General features: G+C 37.9%; 1 protein-coding gene across 1 annotated transcript; it reads right to left on the reverse strand.

The window, feature by feature from the left end:
• Positions 1–600: 600 nt before the first annotated feature.
• On the reverse strand, positions 601–5,865 carry park7 (parkinson protein 7). The gene is made up of 6 exons (XM_087801352.1): positions 5,704–5,865; positions 5,237–5,338; positions 5,090–5,149; positions 3,437–3,506; positions 1,207–1,293; positions 601–905 (listed from the first exon to the last, which is right to left on the reverse strand). The coding sequence occupies exons 1-6, from the start codon at positions 5,791–5,793 to the stop codon at positions 745–747; spliced, it is 570 nt and encodes a 189-aa protein (XP_087657478.1). The 5' UTR covers positions 5,794–5,865; the 3' UTR covers positions 601–744.
• Positions 5,866–19,746: the final 13,881 nt, after the last annotated feature.

Raw genomic sequence — 19,746 nt, forward strand, 5'->3', positions numbered from 1 at the left:
ATTTGTATGGTTGAAATTCAACATCGAGACACTAGATTGCAGCAGTCATAACATCCTCTGCATCTAAAGTAAAAATAAAATCCCATGAGATACTGGTGATGACTGAGGACAAGAGGATGCATGGTTTAAAAACGAATTAAAATTACACCTTCGTCAAGAGTCATGTTGTCTGTAAATTCTGCAACACCAGAGTCAAGTAATTGACAATACTTCAAATATATCGTCGTTACTACAAAATCAGAAATATTATGATATCATATCCTTTTATCGTGATGAGTATCGTATTGCCAGATACTTGCCCCCTACTTTTGTCTTTCGGTTCTCCTCATATTAGTTATATATTTATCATTTTTCTTAGTATGTACAAGAGTTGCCAGCTGAGGTTATTTTGCCGCAATTCCATCGCGGAAAAATCTTCCTGGTGAGGATTTTCCCAGATTCCCAGGAGGCCCCCAGGTCAGATGAAAGAATCGCAGGTGAGATTGTATTTCACGGTGGAGCTGAATTCACCTCAGAGGGCGTCTTTGCCCTTGTGACAAACTTCAGCTAAAGATGGAAGTCACCAACTCCAACATTAAACATACAAATAAAACAACAAAATTAAGATTTATATTCCTCTTTATTGGTGTTCACTTCTGAAGCAAGCATCATGATTTGGATCACAAAGAAATCAACATTGCCGTGAGTCTTGCAGAGTTTGTGAACGGTGTCGCCGACCACCAGCTCTCCGGGCTGATGGATCCGTCAGTCTTTCATGACCAGCGGGGCCCTGACTTGAGCCGCCACCTCGGCCCCCATAAGTTCCTCCACAATGGCCAGGGCAAACTCGAAGCTGGTTCCTGGCCCACGGCTGGTGATGTAATGTCCATCCTTTTGTACGCGCGCCTCTGAATATTTATAGTGATCTAAAAAAAGACAAAGAGCAGTAGCGTAAGGACGATCGCAATAAAGAGAGCCTCCAGGCTGAAAGATACACATGCGTAAACCTTGCAGATTAATCATCCATCGAGGCTGACCCAGTTTTCATACCTTTTTATCGAAATTACTTTCGAATAATCTTCATTTTGTTAAAAGCATGGACAATAAAAAGCGACAACACCCCCATCTACTGCATCAAAAGGATAATTACAATGCTCCCTATATTAGAAACACTTCTCTTCACTGGATAAACATATAAAAGGACAGAATAATTATATGTTTTTTTACCTCCAGCCATCATTTTCTCTTTCATGAGAGGATGTGTGGTTACTGTACTGCCAAATCCAATGCCGTGTGCCAGGAGAGCGGTGGGGCCTGTGGAGCAGAAACATTATTCATGATCTCTTCTATATTTTACTTGAGAGTAAACACTATCCCCTCAAGTCATGAAACAGTTCTGCCAGATCAGAAAAGGCACAGCTGGCTTCATGACAAATCACTGCCCTTAAGATGTCCTCCATCCACCGTTGTTTCTAAGAATACACACACACAGCATATAGTTTCAGTCTCTCGAGTCTGCGCCACAGTAGAAAAAAAACAAAAAAGTCAGCACACTGCCACAGCATTAACTTTGCCAACGTCCTAGCAGTGCAGCTCATCCAGAAAACAGTTGACAAACATAAAATTATTGATTATGGTAATTGGCTGTCTTCCGGTGTCGTCCAGAGATTTTATTTTCTACCCGGAGGTCAGTCGGCTCCAGCCGAGCTACTCCTGTTACAGCGAAATCCCATCGCAGAAGACGGCAGTCTTAAAAAAGGAGAGGCCAGTCCAGGAAGCAGCAAAACATGCATCGACAGACGGATTGAATCAATACTGGAGCAGCAGCAGCAAGATCTGAAGATGTTTTTTAATCTCCTGACGTGAATTCTTCCACCTAAATAATTGAAGGGAAAACAAGTAATAACTTTGATTGATGAAGGCCCACATATAATTTCATAGTTAATTTACCTCGGAATATTTATTAAAATAAAGAGAGGCCTGTCATATAATTAACCTGCATCTTCATGTGTTGTTGCAATAGTTTTGTTAAAGTGATAGTTCACCGTTAATTTAAATTTAACTCATGTGGTGCAAGGGTTGGGATTATTTTCACAGTAATCTGTTCCTTTTAGAGTCATAATGAAAAAGCATGTTCAATTTAATGTAGCGACTGGAGCCCAGTTGTCTTGGTCTTCATCTTAATCCAAAAAGACATGTTTAAAAACATCCATACTGTTCTATTGAAGCCTCGACAAACCATACTTTCAGCTTGTTTTTAGCAGGAGATACAAGCTGCAGTCGCTACATTAAAATGAACATTTTTGCCTGTAACTCTAAATGATTTCTGCGAAATAATCCTTACTCTTGGTCGACACGAGGGTGAATAAAAAGTGAGTGAGGATGATAAAAACGAAATTAAATTCTTGGTTGTCCCTAGTTTGTGTCCACTATGGTCTTTGTCCGTGAGTCAAAGTCAGGGATTCTAGACCAACTTTACGTGGTCATGTCATTTTTTTTGCATACCATGGATAAGGCAGTACGATTGAAAACGGCTCCTCTCTGGCTCCTCCCAGCGTCTGAATATTGTAATTACAATGTTGTGGGCTAACCCTTGCCAAATGAACACATGTGTGTTTACAGAACAAGATTAAACCCTTGTGTTGGGTCAGTTTCTGGTTTTATCCAACACCTCTCAGTACGTCATATTAAATCCCTGTCACTGGTGGTCACGTGGACACTCATCGACTCTCCAGACAAAGTTTCATAAATAAATAATAGAATATGCACCTACTTAACAATGCTTGAGTTAAGTGATAAATGGTCTCCTCCTTTTTGATAAAGATCTTGCATTACATCTATGGTTTGTGTTATATGTGTAGATAAATTACAGCAAACTTAGTAGAAACTGGTCTCACTATTAAAATGTTAAACTCATTGACCATCAAACATTCATTCATTCATTCATACATCAGCATATTTTAAGTAAGTTGGAAATAAAAACGTCTCACTTAAGTTAAGAATGCTCCTTATTAGTTTTGACTTATTGTTAACTTGGCTGGTGTAGTGATGAAGGCAACTATGTGATAAGTCTGATACATTGATCCTTATTCTAAATCTTTTTTTACTCATCTTGACATGTTGCACTCGAATACAACTTCATACCTTTACAATTGAACGAGCCCAACTATCGTTAAAATATTCTTGGGAAATATTAGTTTAGGTATAAGTCAGACCAGTCATTCGAGAGATTCTGCTCCGCTAAACTGCATATATTTTATGTCCACTAGATGGCGGTAAAGTCAGGGAAAGTGAACAATATTCTATTAAAAATATCATCAGCTCACACACAGGTAAAGAACACAAGGCCAAGTGTTTTCTCTCTTCTTTTTGATTTTGGCGTATCATTTGAAAAACCAAAGACAGTGTTTTTGCGGAGGCACGTATATTTAGGATACGCCTGATGTGAACCTCGTACCTGCACAGATGGCTGCAATCAGACCTTTCCTGGAATCCTGAACTTTCAGCACCTCCTTCACAGCAGGGGACTATGGAGAGATAAAAAGTGGATCATCTGTGAACAGACAATTCCACTAATCCAGAGAAGATTGGAAACTGTCTTAATGCAACAATACAAGAATGATAGAATAAAAATGCTATTTTTATTTTGAGATAGACACAATAAAGACAAGTAGGTCATCAACATTTTGACTTTAAAACAGACTTGAATTATGAATAATTCACATTATTTTCACTGTTAAATGAATCGTATGTTGGAAATCACCAAATCAACCAAAATTGGAAGTCACTGTAAAACAAACAGATGAAGACGGAATCATCGATAATAAAGTAAAAATATCGAACTTGTTTTAATGTTTTTAGTTTGATGCCTTTTTTTTAGGCCCAATTGTTTTGAAACCGTTCTTTAACCTAGGCTGTATTTAACAAGTGAAAGGTGTGACTCTTGAATAAGTAACTAAGTAACTGAATTGTGGGAAAAGAAAGGGGTCTTCAACCTTTTAAAACCTGCCTAGAACTGAGAGAGCCACGGTTACAGGTCTTACACACATTACTTATTATTTAAAATATGATTGAGAAACATTAAACTCAACTTTAAGGGATAATAATTACAAAAAGAAAAATCAAGACACTGGTCTCAACTGTCCATCAATACAATCACATATGAGTAAGTAAGTAAGTAAGTAAGTAAGTAAATAAATAAATTATATTTGTAGAGCGCTTTTCCAGACAAGGGTCACAAAGCGCTTAAACAATCAAAACAAAACTCAATAAAATATATACTTAAAAGATCAAGATAACACCGAGAACAACACAGGAGTCTCCGAAAATCAGGAAAAAGGCTGCACAAATAAAATGTCTTAAGATGTTTCTTAAAAACGGTCAGTGGATCCATCAACCACAGAGAGAGAGGAAAATCGTTTCAAAGCTTAGGAGCAACAGCCTGGAAGGATTTCTCTCCTCTTGTCCTGAACATTGTGCATGAACCATCAGTAGATTCTGATCCATAGACCTCAGAGCCCGAGCTGGGGTGTAAGGCTGGATCAGATCACTGATGTAAGGAGGAGCCTGACCATGAATAGATCTGAAAGTAAGAACCAGAATTTTAAAGTTGATCCTGAAAGAAACTGGAAGCCAGTGAAGAGATTTAACGATAAGAGAAATGTGAGTTCTTCTACTGGAGCGGGTCAGAATTCTCGTTGCAGAGTTTTGTATCAACTGCAGGCGAGACAGATCCTTCTTGTTAAGACATGAAAACAAACTGTTGCAATAGAAGAGAGATTTTTACTCAGTTGAAGGAAACAGTTTTCTGCACTGTTGAACTAGAGACATGTCTTTATTCAAATACAACACCCAGGTTTCTCAGGCTCAGTTTTGCAGACTGACCTAAGTCACCCAAGTACTGACCCAACCCTGGAATCTTATCATCAGGAACACTAACCAAAGTTTCAGTTTTGTCCACATTTAGCTGCATATTACAAAACTTGTACAAAAGAAAATTGTACAAAGAAATGGATCCACATTTAATTAGACTAAAAGAAGAGTTTACCTTATTATTTTAAAACGACAAATTATTTATACATACTTTCATGACCATACAAATCCTTCTCACCTCTGCCAAATTCTGGGCTCCTGGCATTCCTCCTGGCAGGACCACTGCATCATAGGGGCCCTGAAGAGCAGATGAATCAGGACTGGCAAGGCTTGTCATGGCTTCACACTGGACTGCTAATAAAACACGTTAAAGTTGAAGACTCACCTGTTTACTGGCTTCTTCCAGACTCTCATCAGGACAGATGACCACATTCCTGCTGCACTGGACCGGCTCTTTACCGGTCAGCCCGGCGACAGTGACTGAAATCTACAGTGTGATGTGTTATGACTCAACAATGATGGTTGTTATTATGATACACAGGCAGATGTTGTGCACGGTTCCATCAGCAGGACTTTTATTTTGAAGGTCCTCAAATCGCTTCACAGTGACTCAACACTTTTGACATTTTAACTTGAACTTTAAAAGTCTGCAGTGGAACTTAAGCCGCACCGTGACCTACATCTATACACGTTATATTAAACACACACGTCATCTTAATAACAGTGACATTTTATATTTCGATAATCATACTTCCAGTGAGTGACCGGATGACTGAACTATATTGATTGTTGTTAGCAATAGCAAGCTAACTGCTAACACTTGCCCAATAAAGGCTCGTAAAAGTTACACACCCCGGCTCTTCGCATGATGTCCACCGGGATCACGGTCTCCATCTCCTCTGCACCTTTGGACAGGATGACAAGCGCTCTTTTCCCAGCCATGGTTGGTTCGAGGCGAAGTCAGGTGCAGAGACTGCTAACAGCTAACAGCTACTTCGCTATCAGCGACTGACAGGCGGTGCTTGGTTGCCAGGTTGCTACTTCAATCCCCCCTTTCAAATGACCATCGTATCGTTTGTATTATTATTATTTAATAAAAATAAAAATTGAATATAATGAATGCCATGCGCATTCTTTAGATAATGTTCGTTTAATCTTAGTAATGGTTTTTTTATTTCAAGATGGGAATATCGTATTATATTTCTTGTTTGCCCTTATAAATACATCTCTTTTTTTTGTCAATTTCATTTTATCGAACGGAAATAAATATTAAATCACATTCATAATTAAGTCTGTCATAAACATTTTTTAAATTTAAAAATCTAATCCAACCAGGCCCTTATACATTCACAATGTAGCGACTAGTATTAAAATCATCACACAGACAAAAGCAAGTGAAATTACATGTAAAATCAATCTTACCTTATAATAAAAGTCGATTTATCACAGACCACCTGGTTTCATGGTTTCTCAAGGACCCTTGACAATAGTGATGGGCTCATGATACAAGATCATATCAACTGTAGCATGATAAATACTAATTACTTTCTTATTTTAAAATAAACTGAACTGAACTGAAACTTACTTACTTACATTATGATATGTTTTGAAAAGACCACCAGATGGCAGTCTCAGTTTGAAAATGATGCCATGTTTCAACTAATTAGTAAATCAGAGTCAAAGAGTAAGTAAGTAAAATTTGTGTGGCCTTTTATAATATCTGTATCATGAAACTGTATCATGAGGCCTCATCAACCCATCACTAGTTAACGCCCTTGAGTAAGGACACCGATCCAATGATAAAAATAGAATAACATTAAACTTGTGTTGCCTTGTATAATAGTCTTTTTCCATAATAATAAGAACACACTTTTAAAAAGTGATTAAAGAATAATAATAAGAAGAAGAACGCACATTTACAACAATAATAATAAGAACAAAATGACAGATGAATAAGAACGTAAAAGCTGCAACAGTATACCATATTTCCAGTAGATGGCGACATACACCAAAGAAAAAAAAAACAAGAAAAATCCAAACGGCCCCACTTTAAAGAAAGTATAGACACTGGAAAAATATTTAAAGGTTTTGAACATTTAAAACGTCCTTTTATAATATTTCATGCAAATATGTTAACATTAACTTTGACGTGAAACTTCTGGAGGCCTGTTCCAGTGTAAAGCCTGGATTTAATGACTCTAGTGCGCTGGCATCTGTCCTAGTTAATGTGCGCGAGTGTATTCTGCCGCAGAGGCTGCTTTCTTATTTGTAGACTCACTAGAGCCAGTGAAACCAGTGAAACCAGTGAGACGGACGATTAGACAAAAGCGGACATGGTGCTGGCGGCAGGTTGTGTGTTTCGTGCCTGCGAGTGAATCCAGGAGCCTGATGAATACCAACATATGCAGCTGAGGATCAAGCCGCAGTGGCACTCGAACTCATTTCCATTCATTAATTCACTTATGTACATTTACTAATTCCTTTCAGAATGTTATCACCGAGCGCATAATTACAACCAGAATACGTTTCAAAGTGGAATTTGAGAACCAACTAAGTGTGTTTTTTTATTCTTTCATTTTAAGTCTCTCAATGTGAAACTATAAAGTGCTATTTAAACTTCGATAACAAGTTTCTTTCTGTGATAGCAAACACTGCCCGTGGTATTTTTTTCCTTACAGACCAGAGAACAAACAAGTGTAAACGTGAACGTATAGATTCAAATAAACGACAGCAGCAGTTTTTTTTTGACACAAAGTTGATGATTCTTAACTTGAAACATATTTTCTATTATTACCTAAATAGGAGAGCATATGAGTATATAGGATTTTATTTTTTAGTGGTTGAATATTCATTTTACACTTATATATAATGTACTTTCAATATAAATATCAGCCATCAAACCTTGTGTATGGACATTGGAAAAGTTAAAAAAAAAGTCTCCTAACCAAAAAGAGTGAATCCCATGAGTTACCATTAGTCACAAACTAAGTAAGTATAAAGTTCTGAGGTTCATATAGTCGCTTAAAAGCATATTCTCCTCTGAATTGTAAAAAAAAAAAAGGATTATTGTGAAAATGTAATGTTTCATGGAAACATTTTGTAGCAAGATTTCTGAATTGAGTTAACAATGTCCCCATAGTTTTTCCAAGTCAAACATCCTCATAGTACCAAATACATTTCTGCTCTTCTGTGAATTTTCAATGCTATTTGCTCAATATAAATGTGTTTATTCGCTCAATAGGGTAATTCATATAAAAACAAAATAAAAATGAACTGCACAATATTTCTTTAAATAAAGACACAATTCGAAATTGGCATTTCCACACTTTTATTTCACTAACTGCTGTCAGGAATAACACATATGATGAGAACTATACAACTGTAAGTATTACTATATCCATTAAACTAAACAGAAACACCAACATGACTCAACTTTAACTCTACAGATACATAGGGATCCATTGCAATAATATAACATTTAAAAGAAATCCTGAAAAGGTAGGCAATATCTACATTTCTTTTTTTAGAGAAAGTCTACGATAAATGATACAAGGCACACGTTTCCCCAAATAATATTTAAAATATAGAGAGCATATGACACATGTCAGACATGTCCACAGATAAGCCTTTGAATCCTATTTCTCGTAGTAAACTATTCAATACATTATAATTATGTGAAGCCAAAGTTCAACGGTGAAAAATGTGCGATACATTTAGATATTGCATGCAAATGATCATAAAAATGGCCAAAGAATCATGGATTATATGTGGCCTTTATAGATTTTCATTAAAAAATAGAAGATAAACAGATTTGTATTTTCATTCAGACCTTGTCAGTTTATTAAAGAGCCACTTGCTGTTTTAACCTTTTATCAAAATACATAGCGAGGGTCAAACTGCCGGTGAATATTTTGGGCAGATTTGAATCCGTCGGCGCACACCTTAAGTCCGTGTCACATATTGTACCATAATGAGTGCCCAGATTGAGTGACAAGCATATCATCTGGATTGCATCTTGATGCTAATTCCTCCCAGCGCCCAGCGCTCAGGTGACAGCTGTGCGACAGCCAGCAGATCTCACGGAAAAGGTGACATTGAATTGGACGCACCTGGTGTTGCTCTCAGCGGCCAGGAGTCACATGACACCGCCGGCCCAGGAGGTTCAAGTTTGATCAGTTGGCATTTCACGATGCCTGAAACAAAAACCTATTTATCGTTTTTACAGGATTCAGGGAGAGAAAAATCACTTTTGTGCAGAGGAGTAACATGATCATGATGATGGAAGGTAAGTTACTTTCTACAGCATTTTCAATGTACATCAGTCTTCTTGGGGGGGCGGGAAATGACTGAGAGGCTACACTTCCTAACTTTGGTTTTAGGTAGCTCTGATGAATATTTGGATACTTCTGCGGATACATTTGAACATTTATGATTGATTTTGTAAGTACATTTGAATCTAAAATGTAAAATACTGATTCAAATTGATTACTTTTGATGATCACATAAAATTCTCCCTAGTCTGAAAACAGTTTAGAAAAGTTAAGTGTTAATAATGGTAGGTTTTTGTGAATAATTGTATCAGGTTAGTTGAGAGTAATGTATTAAAATAAGATAGAATTGTAATTTTTTATGGCCTTTGTGGTCAGATTTTTACGACCTTCAGCCTCTGTGGGAGAAGCTTACCTTTGACCTTTTAATATAATACTTCCCAAATAGAAGAAAGTAAACATTCTGATACACTTATGTGACCTTCAAAAGCTGATACATTTTTCCTATGAAACGTATCAGGAGAAATTCAAGTCCAGTTTAGTCACCACATATTAAGTCGTAGCACTTTTCTATAAAGTTAAAGTTCATCAAAACGATCCAATTGTCTTAAATGTACTAAACCTTACCTTAAAATAAGCCTTACTAAGAAGTGTGTATATCATGCAATATGTCATGACTTTGGGGGCGAAATTGTGTTCATTCCACATAGCAGAGAGAGCTGGTTTGCTAAATGCTAACCTTAAACATTTGAACCAATCAGATGCAAGGATACTGAACTTCGTGTCAGCTATCACGTCTACACACTCAAACCACTTTTTTTAATCCAGCCAGTTCTTTTGGTTAAACTGTTAAATAAAACTTCTGCTTAGTCTTAAAATGAGACTGAATTATGGATTTTTTGTAATAGACTGGTAGAAAGGAATTAAAATAGATGTTACATAAATAATTGTTTTTAAAAGTGTGGTGTTAGGTTGTTAATATTTGAAGAACGTCTACACTGAAAAGAAAAGTTAGGAAAAGTCGGGTTTAATTAAATGTATAATATAAAATAAAAATAATAATAATAATATAATACAATTCTTTAAATCTTAATTAATTCCATTACACTCAACTAACCTAATACCTGAGAGGCAAAAACTTAACCATTAACAAACCCAAATTATTTATTTTTTCAGTGTAGGGAAAGAATTATGTCATATATCAATTTGAAAACGTCAATATTTGACTTTTGATGACAAAATTAATCATAAACGTTTAAATGTATCCACAGAAGTATTCAAATAAGCTGTCTAAACCCAAAGTAAGGAAGAGGTAACATGCCTTTCAGTCATTTTCCATCCCAATAATCTATCTTCCCTCAAATGAAGCCCCCCCCCAAACGTATTTATTAAACATAGTCTTGCATCCTATACAGTAAAGCTGCTCGTCGTGGCCTATCTTCAAACAAGAAGCCTGATGTACGGGCCCTGCAGCGGCGCTCCCCTGGTCCCCCGGCCTCGACATAGAGGGCAATAAAGACACAAGGAGGATTAGTGTTGTGCTGCTAACAAAGTGGCTGCCAGAGAGCGAGAGGGCCATGCCCAAGGGCTCATCAGCAGCCTCGCTCTTCTCCCCCTCACTTCACCCCACAACTTGGGTTTCCCCAAGGTCCGCTCTCTCGCAGGGAGCTCTGCGGATGTGTGATAGACTGTGAGTGGGTGAATTCGTGTTGATGCTGAAGAGGCAGAGGACGCAGACAGATAATCCCGGGCTTAAGCAGGTCTGTCGCAACTTTCCTGCTTAAACAAGAGAACATATGTGAAAAACACTTCAATATAATTCTGTCACATACTCAGCTCGAGCAGTATTTGCCAAAAAGAAAAGTATTTTCCACTGAGAGAAAGTTTCTTCACTTGACATCCGAGTTTTTAAAAAACATCATCAAATAAACATTTAGACCCAATGTCTTTCCAGAGGAAGTTTGACCGGACCGACGTTCATGTAGCGAACGTCACACAAATGAGTCTGACTATATTACCACTTATTATCTTTGAAGCTTATAGTTCTGAGGAGGCTTCGATCATTAAACATCTGCAAGAAGCTCCTCTGCATGTTTTACCAGTCTGTGGTGGCCAGTGTCCTGTTCTATGCTGTGGTGTGTTGGGGTGGAAATGTGTCCAAGAGGAGTGTCAACAGGTTGGACAGGTTGATCAGGAGGGCTGGCTCTGTGGTGGCATGAAGCTGGACTCACTGGTGACAGTTGCTGAGAGGAGATCATTGAACAAACTACTGTCCATCATGGATGATGACAGTCATCCTCTGAACACTGTCATCAGTGAGCAGAGAAGCAGAATGAGTGCACGAATGCTCCTCCCCAGGTGCAAAACAAATAGACTCAGGGACTCATTCATTCCTCGGGCTATTAAATTGTACGATTCTGAGTTCAGGGGCAGGAGTGGAGTGAGAGTATCTGGATGTTCTGTTCTATGTTAGTCTTTGTATCCTTTGTCTTTGTTGTTTTTCTTTGACCTATGTTCTTGGTCTTTATCTTTAGACTTAGATTGTGTCATCTTATTCTTTCTCTTTATGTTCTTCTTCTTATTTTATTTTTATTTATTATTTTGTATTGTTTATGAAAAAATGCTGGCTATAGGAAAAAAACAATTTACAATTAGTTCAGGAGGGCAGTGATCCTTGTAATCATGCAACCCCACAAAAATTTAGTTGCTACGACCAAATTTCTTTTTGCCAACAACTCTTCCCCCCTTCATTTAACACCTAAGATGAAAGTTAGATGGATCAGTGGTTGGAAGAAAGGACGATTGGATGGATGGAAGGATTGATGTATTAATAGGAGGTTGGATCGAGAGTCGAGATAACTTTATAATAATACACCTAAAATAAAATGAATTGAAGGAAGGAAGGAAGGAAGGATGTCTGGATGGATGGATGGATGGACAAAAGGTTGGATGGATGGATGGATGGTTAGATAAATGGATGTATGAAGGATAGGATGGATGGATGGATGGATGGATGAAAGGTAGGATGATTGAAAGGATGGATGGATGGATGGATGGATGGATGGATGGATGGATGGATGGATGGATGGATGGATGGATGGATGGATGGACCTTTATTTCATCAAGAGGGTGTCGAGGGAGACTATCCCAGCTACTTAGGGCGAAAGGCAGCAGACACCCTGGACAGATGCCCAGTCATCCAGCATAAGGACTCTACACACACTCAAACCTACAAACATTGTGACACACAATGAGACAGAAAACACGTTTGAAGTGTAAAGACACCCAACATTAACACACGTTTGTGTGGTTGACGACTAACCTTGTTCTGTAACCAGTGAATCACAGCAACAGTAGCTGAGACTAACACGTGTAGATTCCAGCAACGGTGTCGTATTAAATAGCAGAGTTGTGTCTGTGAAGAAACACGTACAGGGGCGCAGGTCGCAGGGGACAGTGGCCGTGATGGAGAGCCGTGTACAGGACAGGACAGGTGAAGCAAACAGCTGCTACACCCATTTTTCCTTTCAAGGACCCCAGCGTGACCGACGGGGCCACGGCTCTCACACAGAACGCCTTTTCACACGGTAGCTGCCACTTTTGCACATGTCTCGTGGACGCTTCATTTTGTAATGAAATTTACGCCGGACACTGCCAGGATATGCAGACATACGGCGGCTGTTAGCGCTGCTTCCCTCCATTTTGGGTCGTCCTCGCCGCACACGCCGTTCGCTTCTCACTTCCGTCACGCCGGACTCACGGCACGGAAGCCGAGTTCTGCTAATACTGGGCTAAGTTTACATGTTCATTCACACTTCATTAGGGGGGAAGTCGTTCTGCTCGGGATGTCAAAGAGGCCCTCGAGGAACAAGTCTATTTATCTCAAGTCAAAATCATTGAAAAGATGATGATTCTACATTAAATATTAAAATATTCTTTATATCAAATCTAAAGTTGAAAAACTAGTTAAAATAATTTAAATGTTAATAGACAAGATCAAACTATTTTTCTTTTTATGAATACAATTAAAACAATGCTCATATTGTATAAACATTTGTATTCATTTAAAAAATTAATAAAACAATTCACAGGTTAAGGTGAATCCAAATTGTGATTTTAAAATGTAGGCGTTTTTTTCTACATGTGTTATGTGATGAACAACATAAGATTTTGTAAGTGAACGACTAAATCAAATGAGATTTTCTAACAAATCTGGAGTTTTTTCATATTTTACTGGATGAAATGATAGATATTAAAGACGATGTTCAGTCCCTGTAAAGAAATAAAATAAAAGAGAACAATTCTCAACTTACATGTTTCCATTGGTTTATCAAAATATAAAACAGTATAATTTGTTTAGTTTCTTCCTGAATATATTAACTCTCCTCATCGCTTATGGCTATGAAAATGATATATTTACTTTTTCTTTATAATTCCTTTGAATTGATTTTTTTTATGAAAATATTTTTATAGATTATAATTGAAATTACTTCTATTCTCGTGTAATAAAGTAATATATGAAATATTGATTTCACTTTTAAAATTTAAATAATACTGTTTTAAATCAACATTTAATATAAAAAACTAAACTGATGGCGCCACCTACTGACCTCTAAACACCATGACACTGCTTCATGAAGCTTCGTCAACACATCACTAGTGATTATATTAGATTTTTATTTTTTAACTTTAATATTCAGCATGATAAAACATGACTTTTTTGTTGGACTGATACATCTCATCCCAGAATGACTTCAGCTAGTACTGTTATTTACTAACTAATCTAAAAAAATATACGATTGAGTTTTTAATTTCAGATTTTATAGTCACATTACATCACATTGACAATGACAACCTTTGTTTAAAAAAAAATGTATTGTATTGTATTGTAATGTATTTGAGTCGAAATAATGTCTAAGATCTTTTATTTTTACTGGTGATTTATTTTGATAGCTACAAAAAATGATGACCTCACGTTATTAAGCAACAACCCGCCCCCCCCAAAAAAACAACAACAAAAATAATTCTTCCAGCACGTGTGCTCCATCCTTTAAAAACGGTAAAATATCAGTTTTCCACTCCCTGGTAATGGAGTCGGCTGCTCAATGCTTCCCCTCTGCAAACTATTATGCCGTTAAAAAAGCGTGCAGGTGTTGTCTATTTTTACCTGCATAAGCCTTTTGCAGATTAGCACAGTTTACCGGTCCTCTCCCAGCTCCGGGTACACCAGCCTAACTCCCAAATTAACCGGATTGCACTCGCTTAATCCCCTACTTTTTTTTATATATATAAATGCATTATCTGACTTAATGTCTGAGAAACTGTTTCTTAAAGGAATGTAAATAAAAAAAAGCTTTATTGTTGTCGGAAGGGTGTGTGAGCAGCTCCGGGTGGTTTTCACAAACCAACAAGCTAAAAATAAAAATTATTTCGCAATCACGTCTGTTTCTCTGCTAACTATTCCCCACTCTTTTGATTCCCCCACTTTAAAAGTAGACTGATGTTTCCTGATGATTGGGGAAATGTGCATCTCGCTCCTGCAGGCTGGAGCGCTGTCCCGAGCAGATAAGGTTGCCAGTGGAGAATCTGTCCCTCTGAAATGGAGACTTGACAAACAGTGGCGTCTCCGTGGGTCTCAGTGGGGGACGAGCGTGCGTCGCGTCGGGAGGCTTTGAGAGCAGCCTTTTTTAATATCGCCGCCGCTGTAACATCAGTAAGGTGACATTTCGGCAGCGCCATCAAGATCCAACGGCGGCCATGCTGCTCGGACAATCAATTATCCGTGCATAACATCCGACCGGCGCCTGCGACATGAATCAGCCCGGGACCAGGCTTCTCCTGCGCCCTTGATTCTCCAGAAAAGAGGGACCTTTCATTCGACCCTTAAGAAACGCAGAGAGATGATAAGACGGTGAAAAAAAAAAGAAAAGGGGCCAATATTTATTTGCATTATCTTAAAAGGAGCTTGGATTGGTTTCATTACAAAGATCCGGAGAAGACGCTGATCATCTGCAGGCAAAGAAGAGCTCATAAATACATATCTGCTTCAAAGAGCTTGACATGAAACACATTAGATGATTATGACCAGCGTACACTCGTGTGAATGACAATGAGCAACGCTATCAGACCCGTCATCTTTGTGCGCTCACACACTTACGCAGAACAACCACAACATCCACAACCCCAATCATTTTTTGGGTTTATTAGCTCTTATAAAGATTCACAATAATACTTTGATTTTTATTAAATATGACAAATTTAAGCATTTATATTTTTGCTAAATCTACAAGGGGTTTCAAGCTTCATTTTTGATAATTTAACATCAATTTGTAGATGGCGAGCAGATTTTATTGTCTCCTCTAATGTAAAATATAAATATAAAAATACATAAAAGGGAATAAATAAGTAAAAGAAAACAGAACAAGCAAAAGTTGTAGTGCTAATTCTCAAATACTAAAAACTTTCCTGAACTGGATAATATGTGTTTTTTTTGGTATAATGTCCCCGATTTGGTCCTCACTCGTTTCTGCTTCATCAAATTAGACCCTCCATGAAAAAAAATCGGGGATGGATATGGTTAACGTCCGACTCACAACACAAGAAAACGACTTACCGTACGGAGTATTTATTTGGAACTATCAAGATTTAAGGTTCACATTTCTAATCTAGTCGCAGTTTAAACACTGTAAACTTCAAGAGCAACAAAATCTATATTCCTGTTTTTTGATGACTTAAGGCAATATATAATTTCACCCTTGAGTTGAAAACAGGTGTTGAACACACACTAATATTAAAAAATAATTCTTTGGTGAATGGTTTACTAATCATGCAAATGTCTTACATCTCAAAGTGATAGTTCACCCAAAAAATGGTTGGGGTTGATTTTATCCTTCTCTAAAAACTCACTTGAAAACATCCAAATACCTTCATGGTGCTCGTCTGTAATGTTGAAACCTCAACGAGAGGAATATATTTTTCTATATACTCTATATTTAAACCCTCGTCTAATCTAAGGGTCAAGGCGACCCAGAAGCCCGAAAACAAATGTGTTTGTAGTATCCCTTGTGTTGTCTCTGGGTCAAGGTGAACGACCTCCCTGGCTTCCAGAAATACATATGCAGCGGTGGAGGTCGTTCACTTTGACCTTGAGATAACTCAGGGGTTTAGCTCAAATCTTCAATGTTTTAACATCATTTACACAAGTACAATGTAAAGAACAGTATTCATATGCTTGGACTGATGGTTTATGGGTCGTTGACATGAGATTCGACATGACCCTAAACCATGTAAAACAACTTTGTTGCCTTCTTCATCAACCCAATATAACATTGACAACATTTTCTTTTATTACTAATACAAAGTTGGAAACCACCTGCAAAACATTGACTTATATGATGATGTATATTTGTATCTTATTTATAATATGAAATACAGTTGATACCATCTATATTAAATTCTAGTTTAATTCAATTTATAACCCATGTAAATGCAGTAAACCAGGCATGGTCTAATACCAACTGGGAACCCAGTAGCCTTGACAGGCGGTCGCTCCATCATTTGTCTTATATACCGGTAGATAGAAAACCATTGTAACTGACTTTTTGAGAGCGGTAGTAAACCAAAAGTGTACAGAGAAGAACCGTGCTAGCACTGTGAACATAAACCTCTCACAGAGAGGACCTAGCATCCCATTTTCCCTGGACCCAGATGGTTTAAATCCGATTCAAAAAAATCCGAAAAAAAAACAGAGTTTTCTTTCATTATAATGAGCAGCAAATGTCCCAAATGATCTTTGACGTTCCATGGAGAATATTGTTGTGCGTTACACCAACAATTCCATTTTGCTCTTTCACAACAATGGCACCTATGGTCTGGGCATATGAACTACACCGTTTTCCAAGGTTTCATTTCGAAACCCAAAACTATTTTTGGGCAATTCTTAGGAAAAAAAGAAGGAAAATATCATATAAAAACTTAATCTACTTTATTCACAAACTGTGGAACTACTTATTAAAAGAACAGACTGAGTAGATTATTTAAAAAAAAGAGTATAAAGTTTTCAGAAAATGCATCAGTTCGACTTAAACATGGCGATATGTAGATGGCGCTGAACCTTTTAAGGGGCATTATCAGGATTATACTGACATAGTACTGACATATTTAAAATACATATTTGAGTTTTGCAATGACACCAGCCGTCATTTTTTAAGTTTGACAAATGACAGCGATATATGAAAAAAAAAAGTTTTTTTCTTGACCTCTGTGAAGTAAAAGTCACCCGGAGTGAGCTACTGCTGCTGCTGCCTACAGTCGTCCAGCAAATAGGCAGAAAAGATTCTTTGTATTCCCGGCTGCACCACAGGGAAGAATCTGATGTCAAAAGAAAGAGGAAATAGATTTCACAGCACATATTGTTCATATCAGTCTTTGAGGCCGGTTGTGTTGTTCTATGATTGTTATCAACATTGCAGCTGTTGGTAGTTTTTCCTCCACAAATAACTGACAAGAATGTCCTCAGCAGACCCAAGTCCACCCTGCTGCGGCTCAGAATAGCTCCATGATACGGCGGCTAGAATATGAATCAGCGTACGTGAATCTGGAGGTCGGATTCTGGGAAAAATAAAAAGTTGATTTACCCTCCGGCCATCAGGAAAGGTCAATATGAGGTTTCCCAGCTGGGGTTTGCACCGGGACAGTGTTCTGCTGCTCGTGTGTTTGGATTGTGTATTTTATTATCCTCGGTCGGTAGCTTCACCTGTTGCTAAAACACAGCTGATACTTAGCAGGTTCCTGGCTTTATCTTAAAAACTTTTGAATGTAAAAAAAAAAATCATAAAAGTGTATTAACTTTATAATAAGTATAGTGAAGTACCTGGTGTTGTCCAGGGATTTTTATACGATACAAAAATATGAAAGATATTTTAAATGAAAATGCAAAGGCCATGACAGATTCTGAAAAATGGCGCGAAAGCTGCTAAAAGAAGTACAAACGTTGGAGGACTTTTAAAAAGGCTGTAACTTTCTTAATGCTAAAATCTAGTTTGAATCCAAGAAGATCTCTGTAGGACACTGTAACACTGGAGAGTGTAACCAAGCTGACTCAGGTACTCTTTCTAGATAACGTGTGTTCAGTAATAACACAATCATTAGGAAAATGAAATTGTCGAAAAAAAACAAAAACAAAACAGTAGCTAGTGACTCAAAACGAGTAGACCCTGCAGTTTGCATTATCTTGTCTTCCTCTAGCTGAACAGTTCCTGAATTTTTACTATTGTTGGACCCAATTCCTTTTGCTTTCTCCCCGAAACAATCTACGTTATATAAACGCCACCAAACTTGTCAGGGTCAAATAGAAGAGCCTTGGTTTCAGCAACATTACACGAAGCATCCACTTTTGGTGTAAACCAGGAGGACAAGTTGTGCGAGCGAGTTTCTAATGAAATAATAATAATCATATGTAATATTTCAAATGCTAAAATGGTGGCTAATTATACTGACAAATTAAATGGAGGAGTGCAATGTTGGGTAGAAATCACCGTACAGGAAGAAAAGAGCTGCTTGTTGTTGTTGTTGGTCCTGTAGTTTTCATTGTATTTGATTGAACGCCTAGCTTTCATACGTTTTCATTATTGTGCCAAGTTTTTCGCCAATTTGTTTGAAGGTTTTCCAGTTAAAAATCTCTCGGATCTGAACATAAAATGATGGACTTCTGACGTTATAAAGTGTTTACTAGAAAAACTAGGCTAAATTCTTTAAAGTTAGTCTGAAACAACACCATGAATATGCCCACAGATGATCCGAATATGAATGCATTGCTGAGCGCCAGAGGATGCACCGGCAAAGAAGAGTGAACCAGGCCGGTTCTCTCTTCGGCGTCTTGTCATACGACAGCATTCTGCTGCTCCTCTTCATTTCCATCTGTATGCTATCACCGGGCTGTCAGCGCCGGGATTGGCCTGTAGTTCGCCAGGATGAAAGGGAGAGAGATCCTGTTGAGTGAATAATCTCGCCAGTTTACAGAAGAGAGTGGATGTCAACTTGACAGACTGTGAGTCGCACAAAGATTTCGGGAATTCACGGGCAATCCCATAGTCCCGTTAAGTCCGGACGTGTGAATGTGAAATCAATAGTACATCCATACAACAGTTTGTTTGCTGGACCCTGGAATGCTTTGTTATGAAAATACAAGTCGTGGATCCTCACCTTACGGATTGAGGACACGGAGACGGGGACTTTAAAACACAGGATTTCAGCATGAAAATCTGTCAAACTCTGAATGCAAACCCACTCCAGCGAAAAAACACTTATTTCTGCCATTTGAGGTAAACGATAAACAATCACTTCCCCGATGCTTTCTTGTGCAAATTTCAATTAGGTGGGTTTATTTGTCTCACCTGCGATGAATGTAAAGTGTCAGCGCTCAGGGGAAGGTTTGGACCTGAGATTGTGTCACTTTGATCGGGATCAGAGTGGATGTTGAATGGAATTAGAAGAACCCCGTGGACACACGCAGGTGTATCTTCATGTAAATATAACATAGCTGTCTGAGTTGGCAGCGCCATCGTGCCCTGCTGTTTATTTGATATGCAAAGGAGGCAGAGCTGCACGCTCGCTGCTAAACTACTTT

The sequence above is a fragment of the Callionymus lyra genome, chromosome 10, assembly GCF_982586985.1.
Source record: "Callionymus lyra chromosome 10, fCalLyr1.hap1.1, whole genome shotgun sequence".
NCBI classification, from domain to species: Eukaryota; Metazoa; Chordata; class Actinopteri; order Syngnathiformes; family Callionymidae; genus Callionymus; species Callionymus lyra.